General features: G+C 34.8%; 1 protein-coding gene across 3 annotated transcripts; it reads right to left on the bottom strand.

Moving 5' to 3' along the window:
* Positions 1–17: 17 nt before the first annotated feature.
* LOC128674651 (putative inorganic phosphate cotransporter) lies at positions 18–11395 on the bottom strand. Of its 3 annotated transcripts, XM_053753370.1 has the most exons (11): positions 11111–11395; positions 8558–8682; positions 5923–6102; positions 5176–5314; positions 4752–4969; positions 4144–4293; positions 3124–3256; positions 2666–2787; positions 1879–1998; positions 1276–1414; positions 18–358 (listed from the first exon to the last, which is right to left on the bottom strand). In XM_053753370.1, the coding sequence occupies exons 1-11, from the start codon at positions 11148–11150 to the stop codon at positions 324–326; spliced, it is 1401 nt and encodes a 466-aa protein (XP_053609345.1). In that variant the 5' UTR covers positions 11151–11395; the 3' UTR covers positions 18–323. The 3 variants fall into 3 exon arrangements, with proteins under 3 accessions (XP_053609345.1, XP_053609346.1, XP_053609347.1); XM_053753371.1 differs by lacking the exons at positions 8558–8682; positions 11111–11395 and adding an exon at positions 8034–8113; XM_053753372.2 differs by lacking the exons at positions 8558–8682; positions 11111–11395 and adding an exon at positions 7918–8013.
* Positions 11396–13772: the final 2377 nt, after the last annotated feature.

The following is a 13772-nucleotide window of genomic DNA, read 5'->3' on the forward strand; positions in this document are numbered from 1 at the left end:
TAAAATATAAGTCATAATATCTGTATTAATTTTATATTCATTTATTCATGAAACTTATTATTTATATTTATGTCGACCAAAATTTTATACACTATATCTAAATAAAATTAACAACACTTAAAATGTTATTATAGAAGGAATTGAATAGAAGAAAAAATAATAAATAAATCTACATTATTATGTACAAATTGTATAACATTAACTACATACTAAATAAATGACAAAGTAGTTGGTAACAATATATAACAATTTCGTGAAATTCTTATTAAAACTATTTTTTTTTTAATTATTCAATTTATTACATCTTAAATTATTCTTTGGCATCATACTACTTTCTCCGCTTTGTGATCCGATGAATCTGAAAAAAAACATGAGTTAAATAAAATTAAGTTCCATTTCATATCTGACACCGTAGGAATCCCTCTAACGTTGTGAATTATTAAGGTGAGTTGTATGTCAACTTTGACGTTAACTTCAACCTGCGCAAAGTACGTCATTTTATCTAAACGCTCGGGTTAAACGTTGAAGTTGACTGGTGCAACTCACTCTCAGAATAATATTTTCGACAAATCTTAACGCGCATATTTTGGCTCTAGAAGCTGCGGATATTTTAAAGTTTTTTGACGAAGCGTGTTGCTGATTTTAATTTGTTTTACTTTACAATATGAAAAAAGAAAAGAACTTTACAATATAACCCTAAAACATTATTCATTAAATTTCCTTCATCTATTTTCACTCACACAATCCCAGAAATATCAACGCTGCATCGAAATAAAATGATCATTGAAGAATTTTCATCAGGGTCGCCTTTCGCTGAATAATCTAAATTTCAAAGCGACTCAGTTATTGGATTTTCGTCTAATCTCTTAACAATAGGACGGAAAACGTAATCTGACAGGTGAAATCAGAATGGAGAATAGAAAGGGTTATGTTATCTGTTATATCCAATCCAACATAATTGTTAAATAAATGTTTCTAATCTATTTGGTTTTCGAATAAATAACACTAACAATACTTTAAATTCAAATTAATTCAAATTCAAAATTCTTTATTCAATTTAGGATTATATACATCACTTATTGACGTCAAAAATTACTTAACTCTTATATTATAATTGGAGCCCAGAGTCTTATTTCCTACTTTTTTCTTCTTCAATTTGTACAGTCTTCGGCAAAGTTAATTGGCCATTTGCAGGCATCGCATATTTTCGTTGACGATATCAAGCCAGCATTTTATCTATCACTTTACTAGTTTCTTGACTATGATAATACTCACTTTTATCATTCGCACTGTCTTCAACAGGTTCATTCCATTTCTGTCTCTCACTGGTCCCGAATATCACATAAATTGTGTTGCAGATGACAAAAATGGCGGACGCGACGAAGAAAACCTTTCGCCAATCACCAGGGTCCGTCTGCAAAAAAACATGGCGTCGAAATCATTGACACGGTGTAAATCATAGTTCGGATCGAGGAAAACGGAAATAACACGGGGAATGGGTTTTTGTCAGCTTTTTGCAACGATTGTGTTCTATTTCACGACGTTTTCGTTTTTAGTTTGTTTTGGTGAGATATGTCCCAAGGAAATTGACTTTATTGTGTTTTATATGTATTTGATTTGTAAATTCTAAGAGAGAGAGTAAGTAGTGTATACGCACCGCTGTAATGCAATTCAAAACATCTTTTTACGAAGGCAACAAATTGTAAACAATACGTACTCGGGTACGGAGCTAAAAAGCAACCTATGCAATTTATTTCAGTGTATATTTTACTCGTGTCATCGAAATCCATGATTGAGTAAAAACATCGTCACATGCAACCAAACTTACGCATATAGAGGTATAATTAGGATTTATCAATATTATCCAAGATGCTATACCTCATCTTTTAAAATAACTCCAGCCACCAGCGGGACAATAAGCGAGACGATGTTCGCGATGCAGTTGGTAATGCCCATGAGGGTACTCGCGAAGTTCGGAGCCATGTCAATGTGCACCAGCTGGAAGAGAAGCAGAAAATCTATTCAAATAAACTTTAACCAGGAAGTAGACGTCCTATACAGCGCATTATATTACGAGTACCTCGCTTGGTTTTTCATCCTGATTGCTTTGTTATTTTACAATCTGTAGCTCATAGAACACGATTTTGTGCATGAGACTTTTACAACCTAATCCGAAGGTTACTCCGGAGTTCCATGCACAATATGCACATATGTATTACCTGCCTATTTGCCATGTGTGCAGGCAAGTTAATATATTATGTGTATGTGTATGAGTCCTATAGGAGTAGAAATCCCTGATATCTAGGATTTTTACTTAAGTAAATGTTGAATTTGCTGTCTTTGTATTCATAACTCATATCATACATGCTTTTGGATTATGGGTGCTCCCAATTTTTGGCGAAGTCGACGGTCGACTATTTACCTCCGCTTTATTGTACATTTTCATGTTTCTTATAACCAAAACCCAAAGATTTCGGTCAAAACTTTCATGAAAAATAGCATAGAGGACAATATCCAAATACCAAGATTAATTATGACGACGTGCGATCAAGGTGTACTGAGCATAGGTATCCAAATTTTTTTTTTGCGCCTGACCACGTCTAGTTTACTTCTTAACAAGATGCTTCATGAATACTTTGTTAAAGGCTACGAGAAAGTTACTCACCAAATAGCCAGTGTAATGGCCTGCATTAAGGCAGTTGGTCAAAGTCAAAAGCGATACGGCGATTGTGACGTCAGCGGGCGCGTACGACAGAATGATGAGGACGATGGCCGGGCCGTACTGACCTGAAACAATGCAGCTTGAGCTATTTAACAGTAGGTGAGGAAATAAACTCAAGTGCGGCATGTGGTTACAGCTCCAGGATAGGACCGTCATACGAGGAACTGATTTTGTTTTGTGTCGGCCATTTTGTGATGACTAATGACTGATTTATTTATCGAAGAACGAAATAATGTTATCATCATTAAATATAAGATCAAGGTTCTTATCGGCAGATTTCCTTCCATTGCTCTCTCTTCAAAGCTTTACTTCTCGACATTTTTTCTTTTATTTGCCCGATGTAGCTGGCCTTGGGCGAAAGACCAAGATGACTACTAAAACTTCACCGTTTTAAAACTTACTGATGGAGTTACTGATCTTCCTCGAAGTAGTAATGCTGACCCACTTCTTCTTCAGCACGTAGTCGGAGGTGAAGCCCAACGGGAAACTCATGAGGTACATCCCGATGTACGGCAACGCTGACATGACGCCATTCTGAAGAATATTACAAAATTGGCTCTCAGTAGAAAGTTCGTCACTTCACACCTTCTCTGTTTGCTTGGCCGTGCAGTCTGTCTATAAACTCTCGTAACTCGCAACACTAGTCTTCAACCAATCTTGACAATTAGAATTTGGTCTTGCAATAGTACTTTGTACTGTTTTCTACTCTTTAAAGACGGACTGTATCTGAAAATTTTAATATATTTCTGTCCCTAGTATGCTCCACCAGCACACTAATAACTACAAAATAAAAATAAGTATAAATCATCAACTATATGGATCGTATTTTCTTTCACCAAAGATGTGTCAGTTCTTTTAATTAATTTGCTAATAACACAAATACCGCCTGTTATCGTATTTTTATGTTATCAGTTTATATAAATAAATAAAACGCTTGTATTTGTGTCTAATAGTTGTCTAAATAGTTCAATTCATTAAGTGAACATAATTTACTTTTTTGTTATATGACCAATTACAATCTCACTTCGCACTATCGACCTCAAGTCAAAAAGTTTATAAATGTGTAGGCCGACAATAGAATGCTGCTTCGTAATGTGACAAGACAGATTAGCTTCTAGATTTACGAGAAAACTTTCCGAACATGTGTCTCGCACTAACTTTATTGAGTCTGAAAACAATTGACAACTTAGATCTACTTCGTTAAGTGTTCAAATAGGTTATTTGAACACTTAGGTATTCGAGTAACCTTAGCGGAGGTAAAAGAAAATACAATTGATTCGAGAAATAAGGAAAATTGACTAGAGGGCCAAGATATTTAGTTGATTGATATATAACATAATAGGTAACAAAATACATTGGCGTAAAATGTAACACAAAAAAGAGCACTTAAAGATAGAGTAATCCGTTTATCATACTCTTACCGATTTGATGTCTACTCCGAGTACTTTGCTCATGTAGGAAGGTATCTCGGTCATGAGGGTCCAGAAGCCCCAGTTGTGGCCGCAGTGCACGATCAGCAACGACAAGAACGGAAGAGATGTGAGGATAGCTTTCCATGGTGTCTTCAGTTTCTGAGTAAAAAGAAAAACAATCGCGGATATTTTTTTTAACCATTTCAAACGTTAAATGCGATGGCTATTGTGTAGAATACAGTTGCAGCTGAGCAAGATGGGAAAATTAGCAGGCAAAATATGTGTTGATCAATGGAAAAAGACTTGACTACGTAACATTCAGAGTCTCTCCAAGAATAAATAACAGCCAAACTTTGCTAGTCAGAGAGGGCACCAGAAGAAGAAGAATAGGTAGCTAGAGGTAAGGAAAATCGAATTCTATATTTTTGTCGCAGGATAGAAACATGACAATATATTATATTTGCATCTAATGTTCGGAACTAGTTTTTAGCAAATCAGCAAATTATTTAATATTTATTTAGACAAAATACATTTTGAAAGAAATACTGCAGAGAAAATAAGTCTAACTTCGTATTGGCAAAATTAAAAATGAAATAAAATATTTCTTCAGCGTCTACCTTTTGCTCCCCAACTTGTCCTAGCGAATGCTCGATATACGATTTCTCTTCTTCGCTGATGATCTTAGATGTCTTGGGCGAGGACGACCCGATGAAGATATACACGACCGTCCACACCACGCCGAAGCACCCCATGGTGTAGAAGATGGCCGGCCAGCCCCAGTACTCCGCTATGTAGCCGGATATCATGAGCTGCAGGGCTGTGCCGAGCTGGGCTCCTGGAATTGTTGTCATTTCAAACATTTGTCATTTTTATCCATTATACTCTATCACCGCATGACACGAGGTCGATTGTACACTACTTCAAAGTGAACGAGACATACTCACTCGCGTTTCTCTTTATTTTCTTTAAAAAAACATATTCAGTCGCCTTATTTTAAATGGATCCCAGGGAAACGAAATTTTTACTAATGATAATGCTCACCTGAGTATACTAGCGTTCCAAGCCGACTTTTTTCTTCCAACGGGACCCACTTGCCAATCAGGCAATGCATTGATGGGTACACAAAACCTTGTGAAAGGCCCTGAATAACCCTACATGCGCAGACCAGCTGCCAGCCTCCCTTTAAATATAACGACAACCAGTTATGTATTTCGGTAAAAACTAATCTCATTGTGCTTAACAGAAGGCTATGGAGTGTAATTCGCCAATTCCACATTCTTAGTCATCATAATATTTCGTACATTTCTATTATTTGATAAGACCCTTCGTTAGATCGCATTGAATCACTTCAATAATTTCTTATAGATTGTAGGTAAGATTGCACAAAGCACAATGTTGCTTTCGCCGTGATAAATTGTTTCGAGTGCGTGGTAGCGGTATCAGGCTTATTAGAGTCATTGCAGACTTGGTAGAGGGCCTTTGAAGAATATATTTTTAATTATAAAGTTGGATCAAACAGAAATATACTATGGTATCCTGATGACTACTATGGCCTAATGGTCATCATAACGAAGGACCAGGGTTCGAACTGCCGTTATGTCAAGGTGGAAAATTATCTTTTTCAGATTGACCTGAATCTTGGATGCTTAGCTAGCTATATGTTATTAAGTTATAAAATATAGTATCGTTGAGTTAGTATCCCATAAGACATATCTTGTACTTACTTTGGGGTGACTAAGTCCGGGTGATTTGGGCGTTTGCATTATTTAATCCTAATAATGTGCTTACATAGTGAGCAGCAACGGGCAGCAGCAGCGAAGCAGCGGAGTTGATGCCAATGCTCAGCACGAGCAGAATCTTGCTGCCGAACCGTGAGGCCAGCTCGCCGCCGGGGATCTGCAGGATCACGTAGCCCCAGAAGAAGGACGACAGAATCACGCTCTGCGTTTGGACGCTCCAGTTGAATGACTGGAAGAGACATGTTCACAATATAGAGAATAATTAGATGTAATGCAACAACTTCAAAAAAAGTGATATAACAATATTCATTTTCGAATTTGCGCCCGTTTTATTTTCCTTTTTGCATTTTCCTTTTTTGAATACAAAATAAGGAAAATGAAATAGTTACAGGATAATATATGTACAGTTTTTTTAGGCTTAATTAAATGCATCAAATAATTTATATAATTAAAAGTCAATAATTAAAACCTCTTAATCAACGGATATGGTGTTTGTATATACTAATCTTCAAAAAAAAACAGACATGTTTATAGTTATAAGGGCATATAATCGCAATCGGAAATTGTGCACAGAAGTGAGCCACAAAATTCCACCTGTTGTTTCTTATCCGTTACGGAAAACGCCTTGAAAATTGCACGCGCACTATAAAATGGTCATTACCTCGATAAGGTTGGCTGTACGTGACGAATTAGAAATGTAGAATAATGGTCTTTATTGCCGAGTAATTATATCTATCTATACTTAATTGATAATGTTGTCTTTTACGAAACGTTACTTTTGTCTTTCTGGTCTTACGATTGTTGAAAATGATCGCTAATAATTTCCGTCGACGCCATCCGTCCTTGTCATGGGCCATCCTTAAACAGTTGCCAACATTTTTCTTGCATGTACAGACTAGTTTCATATATTTTCTTTATCTCAACAGTGAAATAATTTTCACGAGCTATTATAACTAACGATATTTTATCGAGTCTTCAACGTGCGAAAACGTTGAAGACTCGATAAAATATCGTTGGTAAGACTTTATAGTTCACTTGTGTTCAGATAACTTATCCCCACGTGAGAGTAAGATAAAATACTTGAATATTCTAATAACACTCCAAAATGTACCTAGATCAAGGATCAAGGATTTTAATTTTTGTACTTGCATAATAATATGTCTTTTGAAATTTGCCTTTTTGTTGTTAAAATTTTGTTTCCTGTGTACATGAATTTGTAAATGTACCATCGCAAATATCGATATTAAGATCGAGGTATTTGACTATATTTCACTTCGATTGTGAGGAATTATTAATAATTGTAATACTTTTTTAATTACTAATAGGTATAATGAATATTTTATTTTTGCATTAGGTTTTATTCACGTCATTGATTAAACAATAAATTAATATGATGATTTTATTTATGTTCTGTGGCCAAAAATGTAATTTTATTCGATATACAAACAATATCAAACTTGCATGAAATGCGAAAAAGTTATTTTCCTTTGCCTTGCGGACAAAGCTGCGGGTTATAAATAGTAATTAATATCACGTGCGCTGGTTAGTCTTCCGTAGAAAAATGTTACACAATATTACTTAAATCTTTGAAAAAACTTGGTTATGTATGTTTTCAAATTATCTTAACATGATCTGACAGAATTGATTACCTATCTATTGCGATTATTTTATCGCCATAATATGATGACTGCGACGATCTGACAAATCAATGGGAGCTCGAATGTATTCAAATAATACAGTAACGTTGTATAAAGTAAGAAAGACGAAAATATAATGAAATCGAATAAATCCCTCAAACATTATCGCGGATGATGTATTTCTCATACACAGTACGATATTTCTTACGAACATAATTAGAGTTAGCGTTCAATTTCAAATTCTTTATATAAGGAGTATATATTGTAAGGATGATATACATCACTTATTCACGTCAAAAATTTACATAAAACTAAGTCGAATTGTTCCTTGCATAAGATGAAAACCGAATAAAAATCATATTTTGCGGTTATTGTGTGATTATTATAATTTAAACTTTTACAGGATCATTAGCACTGGCGGGGTCAGTCATAGCTACGATAGCCATGCTCATGTTGACCCGCATGCTGAAGCTAATCGTTACAGCTAACAGACAATCGTTATAGCTATCAGAACAAACCTTACATTAGCACTGGCGGGGTCAGTCATAGCTACGATAGCCATGCTCATGTTGACCCGCATGCTGAAGCTAATCGTTACAGCTAACAGACAATCGTTATAGCTATCAGAACAAACCTTACATTAGCACTGGCGGGGTCAGTCATAGCTACGACAGCCATGCTCATGTTGACCCGCATGCTGAAGCTAATCGTTACAGGTAGCAGACAATCGTTACAGCTAACAGACAATCGTTATAGCTAACAGAACAAACCTTACATTAGCACTGGCGGGGTCAGTCATAGCTACGATAGCCATGCTCATGTTGACCCGCATGCTGAAGCTAATCGTTACAGGTAGCAGACAATCGTTACAGCTAACAGACAATCGTTATAGCTAACAGAACAAACCTTACATTAGCACTGGCGGGGTCAGCCATAGCTACGATAGCCATGCTCATGTTGACCCGCATGCTGAAGCTAATCGTTACAGGTAGCAGACAATCGTTACAGCTAACAGACAATCGTTATAGCTAACAGAACAAACCTTACATTAGCACTGGCGGGGTCAGTCATAGCTACGATAGCCATGCTCATGTTGACCCGCATGCTGAAAGCGATGAGCATAGCCAGGAACAGCATTATGGCTTGCACATGACGAACGCCAAACATTGCCTCTGAAAGCAAATAATCAAAATGTCACAGAAATAATTATTTTTTATAAACTTTAAATTTTCTGATCACAATTTTTTTTTTATAACAAACCTATCAAAAGCCGAGTGAGAAGGTGGGGTATGTCTTGAATTTTAGATGGATGCAAGGACATATATAAATATAGCTACTTATTATGAGAATGGGTTAGGTTATGTTAGATCATGTCATATTAATATTATAGTTATAATGTGTTGCGTAAATCGAAATGTAAATGTTATACCTAATGGAAATAGAAAATACGAATAGTTCACAATAAACAATCGACATGAATAATCTAACAGCGAAAAATATTCAAAATTAGAACAGTTCTAACTTTATATGTTTGGTATAATATTAGTGGCCAGTGTAGTTAATTTATTGTTATAATATAAATCCTGAACACTCACAGACCAGCATGGAAATATAAAATATACGTATAACAAATAATTATAGTATTTGGTAATACATTAGTCTAACATTACAGTTATTCCTTACACACACGCCACACCACCACCACTATCGAGAACAGATTTACGAAGACCTTTATTCGCTAATATTTTAAAAGGGAAACTAGCGAAAACTAGAATAAGGCGAAATAAATACTAATTAGGTTTACAATTTGCAGCAGACTTTAGATTTATTTGTTGGCACTGCGGACTGCGTACGCTGGCATTCTTCAAGTGCTTAGATCAAAGAAACAAGGCAATATGGAGTTGAGTTTTTTTTTTCTAAATTTTAATGAAATTTTTTTAAAGAAAAGATATAGCAATTCGACAAAGAAACAGGAGACTACAGTTGAAACCTTATATCTAACTGTATTACAGTAAATTTATTTTCTGCTAATATTACACATAATAAAACTTGTAATTTTTATTTGTCATAATTAAAATTTATCCGTAGTTATTATCTACTAAGTAATTACAGAATAACTTAAAATAAAGACGTTCCATAATAATAATATCAGGTTAAGACTTTTTTCTAGTTATATACTTATTTATTTACATTATAGTCAATCAATAAGTGCTATGAAAAATGTGTTAAACCCTTAGTTTTAATACCTTTTGACGTCAAAAATTTGTGCATTTAACCCGAAATTAAAATACAGAATTTAAACAAGCGCTTTAGTTTTTGGTAAAGTTTGGTCAAGCCATACATTTTATATCCTAATACGACACGAGACGCCTCTCTCATCTCTTTCACGCTCGCATAACCTCTACTTCGGTCTCTCCGGACCCTTCTTTCAACATTCTAGCTATGGCCGAATCACCTTTTTCTGTGATCTGCGCCAAATTAATGATAGTTCGTGGCCATGCTAAATAGTTATTTTCTTAGTTCTTTTCCTATTATGCATTTAAATAGCTTGAAATGTTCCAGCTATTCAGTTGTGTTACTGTATAAAACTCTTTGTGTTCAGTAATTACGCTCAAAGTGAGGACTAACTACAAATATTGTTATTAGGTCGTTCCGATATAAATTTCTTTTTTTTCCAATAAATGGCAACTGTGATGTCGCAGAAGAAGTTAACTACAAAACTATATAAAAAGTGCCTTTGATAACAACTTAACAATATTTGTTTGAAAATAATAATGAGCTGTAAAAATCCTGGAATCGAACTGCAAGAAAGAAGTACTTATGTAGATAAAAAGCCACATACCATTATTTACATGATACAAACCAAAACGATTAATTGTTATCGAACCAAAAACATTTCAGCAATCTTTTTCAATGTAAACAAACTTTGCAAGGCTGTTATGTTATTGGCTATTGTTTTGTGAGAACAGACGCCGTAGTGCATATTTGAAATTCACTTTTACTATGAAACATTCGGTATAACAAGCGGTGGTGGTGTAATGGTGAAGACGCCCGCCTGTGGATCAAAAGGTCCCAGGTTCGAATCCTACTCGTGCCACATAAGTTTGTATATCAATCTGACTCATGTATTGTAGTTTTCATCGACCACCACTTGCTTCCAGTGAAGGAAAAAACATCATGAGGAAACCTACACACTAGTTGATTATTATCTTGTGTGTTAAATGGAGAAGGCAATGGCAAACCACTCCTTTACTAATCCCAAGAAAGTTGTTGTATGTGTTTAATTCCACGTAATGGCCACGAGCCTCAGCTATGAGGAATACGACTTTGAAAAAGATGAAACATTCAGCCGACAAATCACTTTAGTATTGTTATCGTCGCGACACAATGCCACACTAGGATTGCTTAACTGCGACTCCCAGCGCAGACTCGATAGTGAAAAGTGAATTGAAGACTCGCACTATGGCATCAGCCAGATTTTCCTTGTCAATTGGCGATCATTCTGATCCACAGGCGGGCGTCTTAACCATTACACAACCATCGCTTGTAAATGTATTTTAAGTTTTATTAATAATATAGCAAACATTTTATGATACTTACTTGGTTTGACAGCATTACTAACAGTCTCTTTGGCACACATTTTTATAATTCAAATTAAGTAACTTAAAAATATACAATAACTCGCCCACAAAAACCTCTAACGTTCTAAGAAATTGAAAATCACTTTTAAATCATTTTAAACAACGAATTTTGTTTAGCAATAAATAAATTTAAATGAAGAATGAATAAAAAAGTACGCAGACGCGCACTCCGGCGCAGCCACACTGTAATATCTGAAGGTTTGCACGCTGGTTGTTGTGTCACAATAGCTAAGTGTTTCAATAGCACTCAATAACTCGATAGCATTAATTCAATATTTCTTATACACAGTGTACATTGTGCGAGTCGATCTGCCGAGTATTTGTGCACTCTCTTTATTACTGCGAAGTAATTAAAATATTAATTTTTAATCCTAAAAAAATAAATTCTTTAATATGAAGAAATCACCTGCGTGGATATCATAATTTATTTTAAGTACATAATATATGACTGGCGGGATACATATTTTTAGATGGCGAACCTCTGTTAGCAGAGGCTCTTATTCGTAGATTTTGGCTTAATTTTAGTACTATTTACTTACATAATTACACTACGCGAAGACCTTTACGTGCATATTTTTGTGTAAATACAATGTTTTATAATGTAAACGAGTTTTATAATGTAAGATTTTATTAACCAACTATTAAAAGATTTTTCTTTCTATCGCTGGCGCGTTAAACTTGTGACAGTAACATTTTTGTTTTCACATCCTCATAGAAGCTATTGCCTACTGTCCAGTCAGTAGCTCGCAAAGTGTGAACTTTCTATTAAGTTATTGAATATATATCTTAATCGAGCAGTCTGTAGGTGATGTTTGTCGTATTTTTATCTGACATCCTAGGAAGGTGCTTATGTAAACACGTGAAGCAATTTGATCGATTCGATTGTCAGGCTATCAAAAATTGTTATGAGGAATATTTACCCGCGGTTTCGCCCGCGTGAGTTTTCAAGGGAGCAGTAAATTATATACCAAGCATGTAAGTATTTAAATATTTGCATGTTAAACATAGCGAACTGAACTTAACGTATACGAACAGTAATTAACTTATATCTATATTACTGTTCGTATGTTTGACAAAAAAGGTTATTGATTGATATTTTTTCAGGGTGAATGTATTATATAATTATATACAAAAAAAAATAATTATAAACCGAACTCCACAATCCATACCAATATTGTGAATGCGAAAGTCTGTCTGTTCCGCTAAATCTAAACCACAGTACCAGTTTTGATGAAATTTGATATGCATGTAGTTGAATCGTAGGCTACCTTTTAAATCGGCCCCCAAATAACTATAATTGGGGGTGAAAGTTTGTATGAAAATCGTGTGTGTTTCATTTCATCAGATATTCCTCGGGCAAATAACAGTTAACACCTATAAATTTTCTCTTAGCTATGATAATTAAGTAGGTAGTAAAGTTAGTATTTTCTTCCCTGTCGTTTCCTTGTGACTGGAGAACGTGACGACCACAATCGCACACTTGTGCCACAATCTTCCCCTTGACCTTCCACATTAGTATTACATGAGTTTCTTTGATTAGCATAAATACGACCAAAAATGCATAATTGGCACGCTAAGCTGTTGGTCCCGGTTGTATGTGTGACACACACACATACACATTAACTAATTTAAAATTAAACTAATTTAAAATTATTATTTAACGACTGTTAAAACCCGGTAAACGTGGTGAGTCATGGTCCTTGCTCCTTATCCGTAGCCATGGTCCCACAATGAAAGGATGCGACCCGTCTTGATATAAACTCGATCGATTTGGAAAATAAATAACTCAATTTCAATTAGCGTGTAAGATAAACACGTTTCAAATCTTAATTTTTAATTCTTCAAACAGCATAACATTACTTACAACACGTTTGGTATTTGTAATCGATATTTAGTAATTTTTAGGGTTAGGTACCATATCTCAAAAGGTATGTTTGTATGCTAAACATAGCGAACTAAACTACGAACAGTAATTTACATATATCTGTATTACTGTTTGTTTGTTGTTGTATGTTGCTTTATGTTTGGCAAATAAATTATTGATTGATTGATATATTTTCAGGGTGAATGTATTACATAATTATTATAAATGACAATAATTATAAACCAACCTCAATGCGACCCTTTTTTGATAACTAAGTAGGCTTTACTACGGGTTTCTATTACAAGTCCTTTTTCTCAGACAATAAGATATTCCGTGCAATATGAAAGAAAATTGATAAATTTTATATATAATATTAAAGAAAAGGTTTTTGAGCCTGGTATCTCTATTAATAATACATGTATCAAAATAGAGACCAGAATATGAATTACCCTTCACCGTCGGGTTATCAATAAGGAGTTATTGGTTTATATTGTTGCTTAATATAAGCAGATTTTCCAGATAACCTAGTCCTAGAAGAAGAGATAAACCCAAAATCCAATTTATTTTGACGCAGCCAGCCCTTCTTGATTGTCCAATATGTTGTGCTTATTATTTGTATTCTATCAATTTATTTTTATGCTAGTTTTTGCCCGCCGCTTCGCTCGCGTGTGTTTCATGTTTCTCATTGTCAATATGTTGGGTTGTAAGCAACGTATCGCGATGAAATCTATACCAGATTTTAAGTTCCATCTGCTAT

Source organism: Plodia interpunctella, chromosome 13, assembly GCF_027563975.2.
Source record: "Plodia interpunctella isolate USDA-ARS_2022_Savannah chromosome 13, ilPloInte3.2, whole genome shotgun sequence".
Classification (NCBI taxonomy): domain Eukaryota; kingdom Metazoa; phylum Arthropoda; class Insecta; order Lepidoptera; family Pyralidae; genus Plodia; species Plodia interpunctella.

What these genes read in the sequence shown, in the direction of transcription:
- LOC128674651 (XM_053753370.1), bottom strand. Translation starts at nt 11,150, where the DNA reads ATGTGTGCCAAAGAGACTGTTAGTAATGCTGTCAAACCAA. An exon ending in TGCCCGTTGCTGCTCACTAT is followed by an intron (nt 5,315 to 5,922) that starts GTAAGCACATTA and finishes TTATATTTAAAG; the next exon opens with GGAGGCTGGCAGCTGGTCTG. An exon ending in GACAAGTTGGGGAGCAAAAG is followed by an intron (nt 4,294 to 4,751) that starts GTAGACGCTGAA and finishes CTTTTTACTCAG; the next exon opens with AAACTGAAGACACCATGGAA.